Genomic DNA, 18,934 nt, shown 5'->3' with positions numbered 1-18,934 from the left:
TAGTGTGGAATTAAGAAAACTAATTAATCAAGAGGTCTCTTTTTATGGGGCTTAAATATATTGACATTGGTGCGAAGTGTGGAATTCAATGACAGAACACTATAGCCTATGGAGCTACTTAATGGAATTAAGAAGCACACTCAGTAGTTTGTTACAATATCTCAAAACGACGTGGTGCATTTACATTTTACAAAGTGCTTTCCCATATCTTATCTCATTTCATCCTACTATGTGCTAGGCACATAGTAAGTGTTCAGAGTGTGTTCCAGGAACTTACTGAACATTAATTCATTTAGGAACATTCACTAACACGTGCCCCTCCAATAAGTGATGCAGGATAACAGACACAATTTAATGAAGGCTTGTCATTGTCTTTGAAGTGTTCCTAGTCCCGTGATGACATGAAATGTCCACACACAACATAAGTGTTGTAAAACAGCTCTGGTGAACTCAGTGCTATGAAAGTTGTGAAAGGAGCAGCAAACGCGGACTTAGGGATGGCATCGTCAGAGAAGAGTGTGGATTCTGAAGCTTGGCTTCTAGATTAAGCATTCTTATCAAAGGAAATAGTTCTTAATGGGGCAGCACATCAGGATCAGCTGAGGAGCTTTGATAAATAAGCGTTTTGCACACCCTTTCCCTGAGATTCTGATTCAGTAAGTCGGGGAAAGTTCTGAGCACCTATATTTAAAAAAAAAAAATCTTTAGGTGGTTCTAATGCAAACACTTGATTAAGAGTCATTTTCTTCGAACTGGGACGCTTCATGCTGTCTAAATTATGCTCTACGTGTTTAAGTCTAAAATGCCTTAGGTTGATTTTCTTCCTTTTAGCTTTAGGATTTATCACTTTTAAATGCAAGTAACTTGGGATGGGTAAGGCTTTAAGCTGATATCAGTCAGTGACTCATTTTGATCCTTTGGCGTGGACTGAAGGATTCCCCCCTCTTCCTTGGGTCTGTTACTGCTCCTTCTGTGACTCATATCCTGACCACCTTCTCTTTCCAAAGACATAGTTACTTTCTCTGTTCTCCCCTCCCACAGCCTCTTCTTTTTCATTTCAGTCATTGCTTATCACATCATGTCTGCTTAACCTGACTGTCTTGAGGGCAGGTTTCCCACCTTATTTGAATCCCCAGGACCCAGCCTGAACCCTGACATAGAGATGGAGATCCACAAGAATGCATGTAGAATAAATGAGTGATTGAATTAATCAGAGAAGTAATTTAAGCCTGGCCTACATGAGAGATCTGCTAGTGGTTTTGATCTGTGAGGAAAGAACCTTTTAGGCCGAGGTGAGATGAGTGGGAATCAGGGTTGTAGATGATTTCAAAAGGAAACTGGGGACACAAAAAACAAAATCTTTGTCATTCTGCCTACAAGTGGGCTTTTGAAATAACCATTTTATTTTCATATTGATGATAGCATATATTTTTGTTACACAAGGGAGGCTCTTACAAAAGGCACAGAAGAAAATGGATCGTTTACAGTTGTTTTTTGTAACTAATTAAATAAAAAATTAGGCACTAGCCTGAAATGTGAATTTAGAGCTCTGCCTTTATAACTGTGTTTTTCCTTCAGAAATGATTTTTTGGTTAAGACTTTGCATTTATAAATATTTTGTAACAATTAAAAAAAAAAACTTTCCTATCCAGGTTATCCTTAGGGCTAAATGAAGTAAGTCTGTATTACAAATTCATATTTCTTTCTTGTCTGTTCTAGAGATATTTATTGTAGAGATTAAAACACTAGGTGGTTCAAGGTCCTTTTCTCCTTGTAAAAATAGCCAGTTTTAGCATTTCAGCATTTAGCATTTAGCATTCTTCCCCCCGAAATGTTGCCAGAAGATCCCACTGAGTACTTGTGGCCTATCTTTGAGCCAAAGGAATATTTTAGGGGCTATCTGCACACTGTTTTGTAGAATTAGGTGATGTCACAGCAGTGACATCAGGACTTTTCAAATCCAAATATACTACTAAAATTAGAATTTTTATATTGAAGGTATATTTCAAGATATTTTCATGAACATTTCAAAAGGGACGAAGGTGTGGATCTAAGATAGCCTAATGAAGAAGAGCCATTAAGGGTTTTTGGCTTACTGTCCCAAATCTGACTCAGGGTGTACGCAGTTTCCAGCTAGGCACCGGAATCACACTACATAACTGCTCCTAGGGCTGACCTGTCAGGCCGATGGTCTCCCCAGCGTTCGTCTGGTTTAACATGCTGTACACTCACTGTTGCGGTGTCCCCCAAATTCGTATCTTGCAACCTAACCCCCAGTGTGATGGTACTGGGGCCTGTGGGAGGTGATTCAGTCACAAATGTGGTTGGTGCCTTATCAAAGAGGCTCCAGAGAGCTCTTACCTCTCCTGCCATGTGAGGTTATAGCAAAAAGACAGCCAACTATGAACCAGGAAGTGGGCCCTCAACAGACACCAAATTTGCCTTGAACTTGGACTTCCTAGCCTCCAAGACTGTGAAAAACAACTTTTAAGTCATCCAGGCTATGGTATCCCATTACAGCAGTGCAGACACAAGACCTCTTAACCTTGGACCACTTAATTTCATTATAACCCTCCAGAGATATTTTTAGTAATAGGTCCATCTGTTGTACACAAACTGTACATCCAACCCAGACACCCTACAGGTAATCCTTGGGCAGCTTTATGATACAGGTGGAGCCTTCCCATTTTGCACATGAAGAAACAGCCGCTTGGGCAGTCTAAATGTGCATCCTAGGTCTCACGGATAATTCACAGATGTGAACTTGAGTGTTTCTGATTCATATATCCTCTGTCCTGTACAGAAAGCCTCAAAAAACCAAAGGAATGGCTCTGGAGTGTCTTAAAAACCTGGAAAGCTCTGGAGGCCTTGGGGAAGACCCTGAGAGTGACAGAATATCAGGACCCCAAAGACCACTTTTCCATTGTAAGAAGCCCTGAGTCTTCCAGGCTGCAGATTTTCTTCATGAGAAAGAGGACCCGAACCATGTCTGCTACGATGTCCCAGTTACACAGTCGAGGTTAAGAACGGCTGAGGTCAGGCTGCTACTGATGCAATTATATGCTCCGTGAGGCTGAAAAGACAGACTTCACAATCAGAATACCGGCTTCCACGCCACAGTCCCCCTGATCTCTGACCCCAACAATGGCCCCCACTCTTCCATCCTCACGTCCAGCCCTCCAATGCCCAGTGAGTCCTGGACCAAAACAGCTAAGGCCCACTGGTATGTTGGTATGACTGCAAATCTCTCAGGTCTTAAGTCTGGAAAAAAACAGGCAATGGGCTGTTAGTACATCTTCTCTTTGTGCATCTCTGGGGATTGTTTCTTATTGTTTTTACTCCAAACTATGAGATGCATCATAGGAGCTCAATGAATACGTGTTGGTTCAGCTCAGTTAAACATCTTGAGACCTACTTAGAACAATACCCTGTGACAGACCTTCTGGAACAAGCCACTCCCTACCCTCAAGGAGAGACAGTGAGATGTGTACAAAGGTTTTTATGAATTAAAAAAAGACTGGAAAGAAAGACATCAAAATATTCACAGAGGTTATATTTGCACCCAACTACTGGTGGTTTTTTTTTTCTTTTTTCTTTATTACTATTCTATATATTTCCCAAAGTATCTGGGATATGTGTTCATTATTTTTTCTTTGAAAAACTGTAATGTTGATAAAGACCAACAAGCTGGGAGGAGGCAGTGGAGGGAAATGAGCTAAGGACAGGTAGTAGTTTTGACATTGAATATGCTTTGACCGGAGAGGGCTTGGATTTTTGAGGACAGGTATAGATATAGAAATGAAAATAAAATAGCAGGGATGAGAGGCAGAAAATCCTGAGGTAGTTGGGTCATCAGGGAATAGTGCTGTTTTGTCTGGAATGAAGAATGTATAGGGAAAAGAGAATGTTTTCTCTTTCTCCCAAGCTAGAATGTTAGCTTGGGATAAGAACAAGGAAGGCTCTCAGTACTGGAGTGAGATGTTTGGACATAGGTTCATAGGAAATTGGAAGTCATTCACAAGTTTCAGCTGGAAAGTGATTTGGTCCCAGCTCTCCTTTAGCAGGCAGTTATGTTCTGGACAGACTGAAGGTAAGGGAGACAGGAGGTAGAGAGATTAATCAGGAAGGGATCAGCAGGACCCAGCCAAGAAGCAATGATTACTTATTTATTCATATATCTCTCTCTTCCAGAGGTGGCTCCATGCCTTTTTAATCTCTTTTTGATTTTTTTTTTTTTGCCTGCCTGCCTCCAATTTTCAATTGCAAAATAAGGAAAGAGTCACTTGGAATCTGTAGCTCAATATTTTCACAGGTGACAGAAGCAATGTTGAATGGAGATCGGCCTTAATGGGTCACATTCTCACTGATAAAGGGGACATTAAGGGCAGGTATTTTCAAGACGAGATGAGTCCTGTCTATATGATTAATTTCTAATTCCTTTGTTTAGCTGAGAGAGGAGACTCGCATTGCCCTGAAGTTCTCGGGACCTTCAACTTCCCAAAGTGGCTGATCTCTACAGAGAGGGAGCAGGTCAACCAGCTCTCCTTAGAACCAGAGCTGGGTGGGATTGAGTTCCCAAGGACTGTCACCAAAGATGATTGAAAAACACAAGCATAAATCAGTGTGGGCTTGGACCCTTCACGGAGCACACTGCTCTCTGTTTGCTCTTCTGGAGGGGAAACACTTCTGTCTGTATTCCTGCCTCAGTTCACAGATACGGAGTCATCCACAAACATTTTTGGTCTCCTTCATCACAAATGCCTTCCCTTTATCACTTCTTCTATCCTCCTATGCTTCCTCCACCACATCCCCTTTCCCCATTTCTCTCTTGGGCTGCCTGCATTTGACTCCAACCATCAGGAGGGTCTCAGCTCCCCTCTATTTCCTGGCCCATCTGCTGCGCACTGGTGCGCTTGGAGTCTGCTGTCCTTACCGGCTGTCCTGCCTGTTTGTGACTACTGGGACCAGACCTACGATCTTCCGTGCAGGGGGAGGGGCATGTAAGTGTACCCCAGTCTCTTCTCTGGACCCCAGACTCCTCGAAAGAAGCCCTGGGTGTGAATCTGCATCGCAGGGGTAGCACACGCCCCTCCCTCTGGCTTTGGGTCCCCGACAAGTTCTCTAGTTTTACAAGAGAGTCTTGGGCTTTGGCATTTCTTAGAACACCATGAATAAAGCTGCTGCTTTGGTGATTTTTTTGGCTTCTTGTCTCTCTTTTCTACTGGCTAGAATAAAGGAAGCATAGTAAGTGGTTAGCAATTGTAAGCCCAACGTTTTGAGAGAACTCATCAGGATATTCTGAAATGCCCCCGTTTTTTCACCTTTGTGCCTTTATTTAGGCAATTCCCTTTTCCTGGGGTGATTCCCTGTCTCAGTCCAATGGTGGGGGACAGAATATGTGACCCCAAGATATGTCACTTTGGCATAAAGAGTATTTTGAGCTGAGGGCAACTGAGAAGAAGAGACACAACTTCTGCCCTCCGCTATCTGCCTAGAAGCAGAATATAAATTTGTAAAGGGCTCCCCACTCCCCTCTCTACCAGAAAGGGCAGAAGTGAATCACCAGAGACAACTCTAGACCCTTACCAGCCTGGAGGCACCAGAGAAACCTACGGAACAAACCTGACTAACTGGCCCTTAGCTTCCATTAGCCCCCCCCCATATTTACCTTCCCACAGTTTGCTACCCTGCAAACTCAAGGTCCCTTTCCTTTGTCTTGTCACTTCTCTGAAAATGTATTGTTCTTTCTGTCAAGATGGAATATAAACTCCAGTTCCAACTGCCCCTCCTTTCTGTGTGCCCCCCAATGTCCCACACACATTTCTTCACTGCGAAGCCCAATGGTTTATAATCGTGTGCCTTTCTCCAGCACAGGACTATCATTTTCTTATTATCCACATTAAGTTCTTATTTATTTATTAGTGAACATTAGGTCGAAATATTTTTTACTGAGGTTTGCTTCATAGCTTTTTAAGAAAGAAATAGGGCTCTGTTTTAGGCACATCTTAAATATGCAAGCCTTTTCTAATATAGTTGAATAGCTTTTTCCTTCATTTTTCTCTTTTTTCTCCAGCTACCAAAATATTAGGGCATCGAAGAGCACAGTTATAGAGAGAAAGTTATAGGTCTGTAAGAGGCACAGTCATTTAGAGTCACTACAACTTTCCGGGTCTCAAGGACGAAAGTTTACTCACAGTGTGGCCACATAATCACACCCTAGATCAACAGGATGCTGGACTGTCCAAGTGTCATTCAACTCCCTCTCAAAGCTGGAGATGCGTTTACTCAGCACACGTGAAGTCATCTGCTCATGTGATGAGCACATGGGGGTCACGAGCAAAACGAATTACAGTGGTAAAGTAGTATTTCAGACACCGTTGGAAATGACAAGTCAACGTGGAAGAAAACATTCCCAGAGTCAGATAACGCCCACCGACAGTATGTGTGGGGCTTGGAGCTGCATCTATGGACCCAAAGGACATCGTGGATGAGAGGTGGGGGGTTCCCTGAGATTTTATGCATGATTTTAGATAGATTTCCTTTTCCCTGGGGGTCCACAGCTTTTGTATCTCATGGATAGCATCTATGTGTGAGCTCTGTGACCACAGGCAAACTCATAACCGCTCTGGGTTTACTGTCTCATTTGTCAAGCTACATAGCCTGTGTTCATTGCCTCATTTGTAAAATAAGAAGGTTGGCCTCGGCACTAGATCTCGAAGATGTTGCAACTCTGTTCTATATTCTTCTTGAAACCAGTCTTCATGCAGTGCATGGTTCAGTAGCAGACTGATTACTTACAGCATGGCAGGGCCTGCATTAAACACCTCACAGGTTCAATCATCACGGTAACCCAAGTGGGTGGATGCTATTATCCTCCTCCTCCTCATCTGTGCCAAATTATCAGTTTCTAGGAGGGCAGGGACTTTGTCTGTTTTCTTCCCTACTCTCAATCCAGATGTGGCCTAGTGCACGGCACATAGAAGATGCTCAGTGAAAAGCCTGCTGAATAATGCACTGAGGCCAATGTATGACAGCAAAAATGCAGAATTCAGGAGGGCCAGACAGTATCATGGGAGTGCATTCCACCTCACTTTTTCGTCTCCTCCTATTCCCTTAATCTTTTTTTTTTTTAATTTACCTGCTCCTCTTCTGCTCCCCACCCCCAACTGCTCCCCAGCTCAACTTCTCCTTTATTCCCTTCACCCACAATTTGTTTCTGGACCTCACCATACCCCTTGAGAGATTATCCTTTGCTCCGAGATTCTACTAAATTTTGCTCCTCAGTCTCTTGTGAATTCTATTAAAGTTTTCATTATGTGCTCAGGTTTTAGGAAAGCAATCTGATTAAAATAATGAATTCACTTCAAAATGTTCAACGTAATTAGTGAAATTTTAGGACGTTTGTAAAATTTCAAATAAGAGCATTTATCTACCCGCGCCTACAAGATGGCGCAACAATGAGACTCTGTCCGTAAGACTGTGCGCTTCAACCCACATCCACTGAAGCAACTACTAGGCTTCCCAACCTGGCAGCCCACTGCAAGGACACTTGCCTAGGGCTTTCAGAGCATGCATCTGTCCCTCCTGCTCAGCTCCCCTCCTGTTTGTTTAAGATTTATTTATTTGAGAGAGAGCGAGCCCCCTTGCACATGTTGGGGGGAGGGACGGAGGGAGAAGGAGAGAATCTCAAGCAGATTCCCCACTGAGCACAGAGCCCAATGATCCCACGACCCTCAAATCATGAGCCGAGCCGAAATCAAGAGTCTGATGCTTAACCAACTGAGCCACCCAGGCGTCCCCGCTCCCCTCCTGTTTGGCCCTGACTGTGCCCCTGGTCTTCTCTCTGACCCACACTTTGTTTGAAGCCTTGCTGAGACTTTCTTCATATCTGCACTTAGCTGACTGTCTAAGTGCTGGAACCCTTGAGAGGCAAAGTAGGATGGGGCTGAGATGAAGACATGGAATCTCCTTTCTCATCTTGGCTGAGACGAGTTAGGTGCTGTCTTCCCTCCCAGCAGCCTGAATCCCAAGGCACCAAGAGAATTATTACTGTCAAGGGAAAGGTCTTCTCTTTCCTGTTTCAGGGTCTTAGGATTTGCTGTTCCTTTTGCTCATGGCTTCTCATGTGTGTTTCCTGCCCATCTTCCAGGTCTCAGTGCAAACTTCACATCCATGGATCTTCCTTGACACTCCAGCTGGACTGGGCTCCTGTCCTCATCACTGCCCATCACAGTACTCACTCACCTTCTTTCCTGCTTTTACTGAACTTCAAATAGTTTGTAAATATGTACTCACTTCCCTATTTACTTATGTGTTTATTGTCTGTACCTTCCACTATCATGCAAGATCCCAAGGGCAGAGACTCTGCCTGTGTTTTTCACTGCTGTGTCTCCAGGGAGCTGCACTGAGCCAGGCCCAGCTCTCCGTAGGCACTTAGCGAACAACATCAGAGTCTATATAGCTCCCAAGCCTCCAGTAGGGTATATTTATAAGGAAAAAACTGATGGAGACAGCTACTGTGTGATCACCACCCTGACCTTGACCGTCCTTGGCTCTATATACACAGTCTGACTGTGTGGCCAGAGTTCCAATACATGTTCAGAATATCCAACAATTTTTTTATCTGACTGTGCAAATTAAGACTTTCCACACATTTTACAAAGAAAGTGAATGGGGTTCTTCACTCTCCAGCTTTGTCTGAGAATTCAGCTTCGGGGAATAAGGATGAATTGCCCACACCATTAGTTTGTTTCTGCTCAACCAACTGGTAAGTTTTAGTTGAAAAAAATTAGAATCTGCAAAAGTTGTTGGAATTGAGAATCCTATCTTATTCAACTCCTTCGTTTTATTCCTCCTTTTTCTTCTCTTCCTCCTCTTCTTCTTTCCCTTCTCCCTTTCCTTCTTCTAAAACCATGATTCATCCAGAGTTTCAATATCAATGGAAATCGTAACTTCACCACTTAAAATTAATTCAAACTACAGAGATACATAGTTATGCAACTGGTCTGATAAAATTGCTTTTTAATTGTTTATAAGAGGTACTAGCAAATTTCAAGTTATGAAATAACCTACAATTTGTTAATAAAAAACAAAGTTTTTGAATAGCTTTAGAATGACTTAATGTTTTTGTTTTTGAATTTTAAAAAATGTACCTTACATTAAACACGTGCACACACACAAACAAAAGTTCTCATGTTTGTTACAATGTACTATAAGATGTTTCTACCTTGGTTGGGAGGAAGGGATTATGGTTAGATGTGTATATATATATGTGCATACTCCTCACTGACACTAGGGCTGTTTGTATAGGACTGAGGAGTTCACTTGTCACCTGATATGTTAATAATAATACCAATGATAATAAGAATAGTAGATATTTAAGTAATTAATAAGTTCTAGGCAGTTTACAAAAGTTCTCTAATCTAATGCCTGCAACTACTTAATGTCTGGCAGTATTACCATTATTTTATGGATGAAGAAACTGCAGTGAGCCGTAGACCTGAAATTCATACCCATGGTTGTTGACTTCTCTGAAAAGCATCCACTGGGAGCCTTGTATTTGGATACATTTCCAATAACCTACTTAATGGTCTTCAAAAACAGATTCCTGACAACCCATCCATTCATTCCCCAACAAACTGGATTTGAGGTGGGAGAGCCTCATTTATTTAGACAATCACATCTTGTTAACAAGTATTTGAAGATAATTGTGCCCTCTGAAGTTTACCTATTCTCAGTAGAGTAAAAGTTAAGGAAAGAACGCTGAGGAGGACTGCAAAAAATGAAATTAGGCAGTTCTATTGAATCATATTTTATCAGGATAGAGTCAACTCATCAAATACACTAGCTAGCCATGTAGAAGGCATGTGTAGAATACCCACAGGAATACAGTTGTCCTACCCTTGAATAGTTCATTACCATTGTTGAAAATAAGACAACAGGCTTAAAATGGAGTCACTTATGCTAAGCTCCATGTTACCAAACTGAGACTTAATTATAGTGTTGGCTTTCCCAGAAACGGAATCTTAAACCAGTCAGTCAGGAATCTCCTGATCAACACTAGTTATACAATCTGCCTGATAGACCCCTGCTATCTTCCAAGGAAAAGTAACCTTGCAGTAATGAACTCAGTTTTTTGCCTAGTATAACTTCCTTATTCCTGCTGCCTTCTGCCATAAAAGTCTTTCTGTTTGCACACCTCCTCCGAGCCCCTTCCTGTCTGCTAGATTGGACACTACGTGATGAGTGAATCATTGAATAAAGCCAACAAAATCTGTAAAATTTACTCAGTTGAACTTTTTTTGATACCATTAATCTGAAGAGACAGATATGTACACAATTAGTGATGGTAAATGTAGGATCATTAACGCCATTATTTATTGACCACTAAGTATGTGTTATCATCTAAAAACCACACACCAACTCCAATTATTATCCTCCTTTTACAGATGTAAAAGCAAAGGGTAAGAAACTTGTTTAATATCAGACCATTAGTAAGTAGGGAAACCTTATTCAACCCAAAGGGAGCTTTACAGCAAAACTGGTCCCATGAGGCCACACAGCCTTCTCTGAAAGAGACTGTGACAGGTGCTGTAGAAAAAGGTGGAAGGTCAAATTCCAAGCTTATCAAACACAATTGTAATACATGAACCATTCTTAACGAAAAATAAGTGATCCTGATGTTAACCATTAGTCTCCCACACTTTGCTGGAATGACAAACTGACTAAAGATGAACACTGGACTTGGTATTCCAAACATATGAGCTGAGACCATGTAGATTTGATTCCAGTGCACAGGGCTCTTGTGGTCCTGGGCACCTGTTACTTACAGCCCCAGAGAACGTCCCTGTACACCCGGAGGGTCACTGAGGTATGAGGAAGAAAGATGTTCCATGGGAAGCAGAGATGTGAAAAGGAAGAGAAGAGAAGGGAGGTGGTCATGATCTATCGAGATGGCTATGTGCCATCTTCCCAGCGAACTCTGACTCCTCAGGAACTACTCTCAGGCTCAAACGTCCCTGGAACTTACCATGCCTGAAGGTAGGGTTTGCAAAATCCTTAGAAGAAGTTTTCTGGGTCAGCGTAACATTGTAAAAATAATAATTTAGATAACACTTAAAGAGGGTTTGCCATTTTTAATCCCCCTGTCTCCATATTAGCTTATAGTTGGCCAACTTTAGGCTTTAAGCCCAGTCTCTGTAGAGTCTGTTATAAACACTGCTTTGAAGTCTCTGCAAGTACAACTTAAACACAAATAAAATGATCTTCCCAATACACTGCTTCAGCCATAGTGATCTTCTATCCTTGTTGACCAAGAATCAAATGGAAGTTTTATCAAAAGCCACAGAGATCTACAGTCTATACACACCTGAAGGGTACACTCACTCTACCTCTGGGGATTCAGCCACCAAAGCATTTTGGCTCTAGGTGGTCACATTTAGTGCCAGAAGCTTTTAGGAGCAGAAAAGGAGCCCGGAGCTATTCTCAGTGAATGCAGACCAAGAGGTCAGCAGGGAAATACGCAAAGAAGTGATCATTATCGTCATTCCTAAAACCCACAACTGAGTGTCCTGGTGGAGGTGAATGAGTAAGAGCGGGGAAGGACACCAGTTTCCATGCTGACTACAGAGGCTGTTCAATAGGCCACTTACCACTGGCTAGTAAATGAGTGAGGAGCCTACACCATAACCCCAAACACCTCCAACAGGAGAATTCATTCTTCCCTAAATCCATACCTGTACTGTCTTTTCTACCAAAAAACCAAAAAAGGAATTATTTTGCCTTAGAGACACTGTATTAGAGTTAGGGTATTTCTAACTGACTTACGGACCATTTGATGTAGTTGTAACCAAAGTTCTACAAAAAGTATATCCATTAGCAGGAATAGTGCTTGGCATTTTAAGGGAAAAAAGGTCCTTCACTAAGCCTATCCATCATCATTTCAACATGCCAAGCCTGCTTTGTCCATGAACAGCAGAGAAGAGATGCACCGCTGGACACATAAAAGAAAGAAATGTAGAAATCAAAGGGTCACACTTCAATTCTAATGCTGAGCAGCACTGTGTGTTTGCAATAATGTAAATCTTGCTTGATGGATTATTTTCAAATTAAAACTGGAATCAGTGTCACCTCATGCTATTTTTTCATTTATTCTGATGTAGAATTCACTTAGTATTTAATAACTCACTGTAATGTAAAAAACAAAACAAAACAAAAAACAACCACCCACATCAGCTATAAAAAGCAAGGTTTTTTTCCATTCAAAATTTAACATAAGAGGGGAGCAAAAACACAGATCGACTCCATTCATAGCGCTGTGTTCTATTTTGATATCCATACTTTGAAAAGGGCCAGAGTCAAGTTGAATGGGAATAAAATGTGTTCGTGGGAAAACAAAAGGCATCATGCTATGAACATGCAGGACTCATGGATATCTAAGACAGCAAATAGGTAAAATTATCCCAGTGTCTCCCGGAGCTTAACTCATTATTCATTGTTCTCACTCCCCATGGCTTTGTGACTGATTGTCATCCCCACCAGATCATAAACTCCAGGGGTTCAAGGACCCTGTCTGTCCTGCCCACCTTTGTAGCCACGACACCTATCGGAGCGTTTGACAACGAGCAGGAACTTTCTAGTGTCTTATTAATGACTGCGTGAGTAAAGCAGACACCTGACGGCGTGTGACCGGAATTAACGACGATGTAGATTTTGACTCAATAAGAGGCTGAGCAATTTCCCCCAGTCAGAACCACTTAGAGTTGGGGATGGTGGCTGGTGTGTTGTAGGAGAGGTGAGATCACACATGAGCACGAGTGCAGCAAATAGAATGCAACTCTGGGGTCCGGACTGAGGCTTTACGATCTTCAAGAGGCTTGTTACCTCTGAGGCTCTATGATCATAACATAGACCCTTCCCCAGTCTGGATCAGAATTTAAACTAAAATCATTCAGACTCTTCTCTGGGGTTGGAATTACATAGACAACTTTTTGAACCAGAGATGGTCAACTCTCAACTACCTTTTTTTTTTTGGCTGTACATTTATCCTATTTTAGCTGAATCAAAGGTAATACTGCTTTACTATCAACTATTTTACTTTTTCTAATTACCATGCTTCCTTTCAAAAGGTGTGGACCCAAGGGTTGACTTAATCGATCCACAATGGTGTTCCTTACGGAAGAAAGCTTTACCGTGTTGGCTGTAGGGTAGGAACACAGCATACCACCGAGAATTAATAAAGTTCACCCTCACTCCACTGGATTTAATCACAGAAAATATCTCCATACTTCATGAAACCAGTGTCTGCTTTTAATCACAGGGTGGTTTAGGCTACTTACCACAAAAGAATAATAAATCTTGAATCCAGGTTTAGCCACAAAGTAGTCATCAGACTTGAATGTTATTTTAATTTGGTTTGTTCTTGATGTTATCCTTGGAGGAACCTCCTTGTGTCCACACCACCGTCCTCTAATTATGGTACTGGTTTCAGATACATCTTCAACTTCCACAAAATCATACCTAGTTTCAATTTGACATAAATAAATGTATTTTGATTACAGGAGACTTTGAAATTCATACTTCTACTCAGAAATTAAAACTAACATATGTGACTTCTCATGACCTACTAAAATGAGAATTAAAGCCCACTGAAATTTTGAAAGGAAACCTAGTTTTTTGGATTAAGTTTTTCAAGTTCAAACTTCAATAATCTGAACGAACCTTGTGCACGTTTAGCCATGAGTATTCCCAAATCATCAGTAATCAAAATGGGCCACCTTCTGAGCATATGGCTCGTAAGGGTCTCCTAGGAGAACTAGTAACTATAATCTATTGTCATCTATGGTCCTATTTTTGGAGATATAGCTCTAATTATATGTCCAAATATTTACTATATAAAGTTTTTCAAACAAATTCCCACTTTGAATTAACTCACCACATGCAGTGCTTCCTTAAGAAAGGCCTGTATCTACATAGCATATGGAATCAGCATCACATTACATCATCCCATTATAGAAAATACATGGTACAATAAAATAAATCAATATTTTCTCTTTTTGGAAACTGTCTTTTGGAAGGATCATATCATAAAATAGGACAGTTTTCGTAGTAAAAAGCATTATGACTTTAACCATTACTGGAAGTATCTGGGACGCTTAAACCAGTATGTGGATATGCTGAAGACCACAGTTTCAGTTCTGACTTTGGGCAGAGAAACACGGAATGCCAAGGTTAAGGACAGGGGACAGTCCCTCTCTGAATGTTCCATATAACCTTTCCATCACGCAGTAGAACATCTTCAGTGACAGTGTACATCTTCTAGGGATCATCTCCCTTATTTTCAGACACCCCAAATCTTGGGACAGTCTACTTGGTGAGCTGAACTACCTGACCTTCAGTTCTGGGCATCAGTCTCTACCTCTCCCCAAAGACACGGGATGCTAAGGTCACAATGCAGAGGATGAACGCTTAGGGTGAGGAGCGGCTGCAAGCTCAACACACCGTGGATTTTCTGTCGCGACTGCCAAAAGGAATCAGCGTGAGAAACATCACAGGTGAATGTGAAGGAAACCCACCACAGAGCTCTTACCGAATTGGGCAGGGTAATCTCAGGAGTGGGTGAACTTATCACCCACTTACCCAACTTATCACCCACCCAACTTATCCAATATCCGTATCATGACTACGTTTCGCTGAAGTGACTTACGAGTCCCTTAATTCCTTTGCCTCAGTTTCCTTATGAGCAAAATAAAAGGTTTATACAAACTTACTAGCTGGATATCTCCTGGGTGTTGTGTAAATTAATTACTTAATGTTTTTATGGTGCTTGGAAGGTGAAAAGCACTCACAAAGAATCATTATTCAAGCAATAAAATATTACAGTGTAAACATCAAGGAGGCTTTGGAACAGATGGTAGGAAATCAATTGCATGTCATTTTATACACAGTATGTATAAATCATAGTTACTGCACAAAGCATGAGTATACTTGAAACTTTGTTAATAACACCATAGGTCACTTTCACTTTTTTTTTTTTTTTTTTTGAAAACACAACATCAGTGTAATTTTTACTCTGGATGAAGTCAAGAGAGCATCACTTTAATTCTTCGGGAGGGTCTGAGGCTCTGATGTGTCTCCTTCCCACCTTCCTCTCCCCTTTCCCACATCATACTTCTCTACCTGCCTCCGTAAATTTGGAGAAGCAACTGGATTTTGATGAAGGGCCCTGAAAGGAAACCACTCTAGCGTCTTCTATTTTCAAGGCCTGGGTGCTGAAAGAGCTACTTCCCTACCAGGAACAAAATCCCAGCTCAGCAGCAGAGACCTGCCTTCCCGTCTGGGTCATCATCACCTCCTACAGTCTCCAAAAAAAAAAAAAAGTCTCCCACCATCTTTTTTTCCAGCACAGAAAATGAGTTCTCCCTTTCAAGGTTGAAAAGACACGAGATCTGCTGGAGTTTGTTCTCTTTGTAAATATTAACGGGCTCTTCTGCCTGTATTTGTCTCTGATTTCTGGCATACATTACCCTCTGTGGTCCTAGAAAGTAATCGTCACTGCTGTTATTCTTGAAAACAACAGCCACATAAGAAAAGCTGTCAGCATAATAAACATGCAACAAAGGACAGCCAGATTTGAGGCACCCTCTTTTTCCGAGCCAAAGGGAAATAATGCTGCCAAAAGGATTTTGCCGTTGGGCAGGGCGTCGGCAACGGAGAAGGAGTGCATGCGGTGAGGTGCAGGAAGGAATCAAAACCCTCACCAGCCTCGTGCGTGCTAATTAGGTGAATATGATGCTGGGCGCAGACCATTCAAGGAACAACCAGGACTTTCTCTGATAAATACGCTTGGAAGGGAGAAGATTCTCAGGCACGGTTTTTGTCGACCTCTGACCCAGGACGGACAGGAAACAGACCGTGCGGGGCTCCCAGAGCCTGGGGCTGACAGATGAGAGGCCTGAGGTTTCAGGGTACGGCCGGGACCCGGGCCTCACCATCACCCCCTCCCAGCGCACGGGGGGCGATCAGGACTATGCACCAGGGACGGCTGCCTGGCTGAGTTCCCGGAGCTGGGCAGAGGGGAGCTGGGCGCAGGCTTGCACCAGAGCCACCGACGTGTCTACAGGTGACGTGCGACCCTGGATGCATCTACCTGCTCACAAAGGCTGCTCGGGGCCTGGCCGGAGCGGGGCCTCCGGGGGCCCCCTTCTCTGGCAGTTGTGGGCCTGCATTTCCGGGAGAGGCACCAGGTAAGCAGACCCTCTGCAGAGGCCGTCGGCACTCCAGTGTGTTCCATCCGCCAGGACAGACGCAAACGCTTTCTGGGAAAAGGAGGGGGACGACACACCTCGGGTAGGTCCTTGGGGCCTCCCCCAAGGTAAGTCTGGTGTGATGCCTTAAATCCATCTCTTCTTCACCTTGGAAGTGTGCCCCTGAAAGGGATTCTCCCCACTTACCTACAGATATCATTTTCGGCTTCCTCCAAGCCAAACTGGTGGTCGAAGGTGAGCTGTATCCTGGTTTTCTCCCAGGACTGGAGCCGCCATGTCAGGAGCAGGTTCCTGGGGTAGCTGTTGGGGAAGCGAGGACTCTGCACGTGGCCGTGTCCTGTCACCTGGATGGTCTCGTCTCTCCGGTACAAGTCTGTGAGGTGATTGCTCTCTGTTAGTAGTCACAACTGGTAGAAATTAGTATGTTGCTCCAATTACAAGAAAGCAAACAAAGAACAGTTTAAAAACATCACATGTTAAAGCACGTCTCCTGATTTTTGTCTAACAGCAGAAGGCCAAACAGCAGCCTTCCGGTTAAACAAGTAACATCCACATTCCTTCTGTGACCCCCCCACCTCCCCGGCTGCTGCAGACCCACACTACCTGCAAAATATTTTGTACTTGGAGAGCTCCTTTAACATAATTTGTGACAAGGAAAATGAACAGTTATCTCAGAACTCGGGTTCATTCAGATCAATATGAAAATAAGTAAATAATTTCAAATAGTTCCTCCTTCCATGTAATATAAAAAAAAATTTTTTTTTTCTTTTTCTCTTTACCCTGACAGCGTGACGGCATGGCTTCAGTGATGAGCACAGGTCGGACTCAATAAATATCGTTGCAAGTGTGAACAAAACACACAAAAGAATCTCACGGTGCGGGGCGCCTGGGTGGCTCAGTCGGTTGGGCGACTGCCTTCGGCTCAGGTCATGATCCTGGAGTCCCGGGATCGAGTCCCCCATCGGGCTCCCTGCTCAGCAGGGGGTCTGCTTCTCCCTCTGACCCTCGTCCCTCTCATGTACTCTCTCTCTCTCATTCTCTCTCTCAAATAAATAAAATCTTTAAAAAAAAAAAAAAGAATCTCACGGTGCTTAGTGACCACTTATTTGTAATTCAAACAACATTTCCCAGTGGTTTCTCCATCATAAAAATGATTATTTCTTTGCCTTCATTTTTGGTGACTTAAAGGCCCGATTCTTTTTGTTGTTGTTTATTTATTAGAGAGGGAGCATGAGAAGGGGGAGAGGTAGAGGGAGGAGGAGAAACTGACTCCAAGCTGAGCAGGGAGCCGGACGTGGGGCTTGATCCCAGGACCCTGGGATCACGACCAGAGCCGAAGGCAGACGACTGGGCCACCCAGGCACCCTTAATATTTCTATTTTCTATATTCTATTTTCTGTGTGTTGTATCATAAAGAACTTGTCTGGTCTTTGTCCTGGGTTCCTAGCAGGGAAGGCTATCCCCTTAGAATTTCCCAGGTTACTGAAGGGTCTTTGTTATTCATGATGGGCCCTGGGGACCACACCTGAGTTTACACTAATGAGGTGATTAGCCAACCAACGTGGGTTTGTGGGCCCCTAAACAGTTTCAGGACAGTGGCTGGCGATAGAGTAAGACCAACCCCGTGGTCAGAGGGTTAGAGCTTGGAGCCCTGACATCAGCCTGACCTCCCAATCTCCCTGGAGGAAAGGGGCACTGGGGACTGGGTCTAGTCGTACTGTCAGTGATCCTCTCAGTCACACCTGCAGAATGAAAGCCCGATAGAAACTCTGGTCCCAGAGGCTTGGGTCAACTTTCTGGCCGCGGTGTAAACACGAATGTGCTAGGAGGTGACACGTCCTGAGGACGTGAAAGCTTCATGCTTGGGATCCTCCCAGACCTCATCCCAGGTGTCTCTTCATCTGGCTGGTCCTGATTTGTACTCTGCACAAACTTAACAGTAAAACTGTAATTGTAACGATAGTGCTTTCTTGAGTTCTGTTAAGTCGGCCTTGCAAATTATCAAACCCGATGGGTTTGTGGGAAACCCCAAATCTACAGCCAGTTGGTAAGAAGTATGGGTTGACTGGTACCCCCTCCCAATCTGCAGCTGGTGTCTGAAGTGTAGTCTCGAAGGCGCTGTGCCCTTCCCCTGTGAACTCTGACCTCACTCTGGGTAGGTCTGTTGTTTTATCTTTCCCAATATCCAGAGCTCTTCGCATTTTAGATTTTGGCTGTTCAGACCCTGCCATTAATGGGCCTCCTGCCACAGCCTATTTGCATTCTCCCGCAGAGAGTTTATTTTGAGGCCCTCTAATTCAGCGAGCCTGGTCAGGGAGGCTTAAATTGCTGGTGGAAACCACCGGAAGGTGGGGTTGCCCAGGGTGGCTGGCAAAGTGTCCCAAATAACAGAGGAAGGAAGAGGGAAGAAAGTGACATGCAAAAGCTTCTCTCCCTTTCACAAATGTTCTTGTGCGGACAGGAATTACTATATATATATATAGTTTTTACTTGTTCAGTGTTCAACGTGTTGCGCTTGCCCAGTTCGATTCTGCGTGGGAGAGAGTGCTGGAGGATCACAGGGGGCTGACAGGAGCTCTTCTCTGGAAACCAGGACATGAGTGACAGCTCTGGGTCTGTGGCCACCTCCATCGAGCTCAGCCACGCACGGCCTCCCGGGTGCCAACAGA

The 18,934-nt window shown here is 43.3% G+C and overlaps 1 protein-coding gene across 3 annotated transcripts in view; it reads right to left on the bottom strand.

The window, feature by feature from the left end:
- The window catches only part of PDGFD (platelet derived growth factor D), a 211,417-nt gene that overhangs the window by 54,098 nt on the left and 138,385 nt on the right, over positions 1-18,934 (bottom strand). For 2 of the 3 annotated variants that reach the window (XM_006729211.3, XM_081799580.1), the window contains exons 2-3: positions 16,452-16,638; positions 13,338-13,518 (exon numbers count right to left, since the gene is read on the bottom strand). In XM_006729211.3, the coding sequence (XP_006729274.1) occupies positions 13,338-13,518; positions 16,452-16,638 (368 nt within the window). Of the gene's footprint in view, positions 1-13,337; positions 13,519-16,451; positions 16,657-18,934 lie in introns of all 3 variants that reach the window. The other variant, XM_006729210.3, reaches the window with a different exon arrangement.

The sequence above is a fragment of the Leptonychotes weddellii genome, chromosome 11, assembly GCF_054177405.1.
Source record: "Leptonychotes weddellii isolate Sample4059 chromosome 11, ASM5417740v2, whole genome shotgun sequence".
Taxonomy (NCBI): Eukaryota; Metazoa; Chordata; class Mammalia; order Carnivora; family Phocidae; genus Leptonychotes; species Leptonychotes weddellii.
Note: the sequence above shows the minus strand (reverse complement) of the source record. Positions and strands in the feature narration are given on the sequence as shown.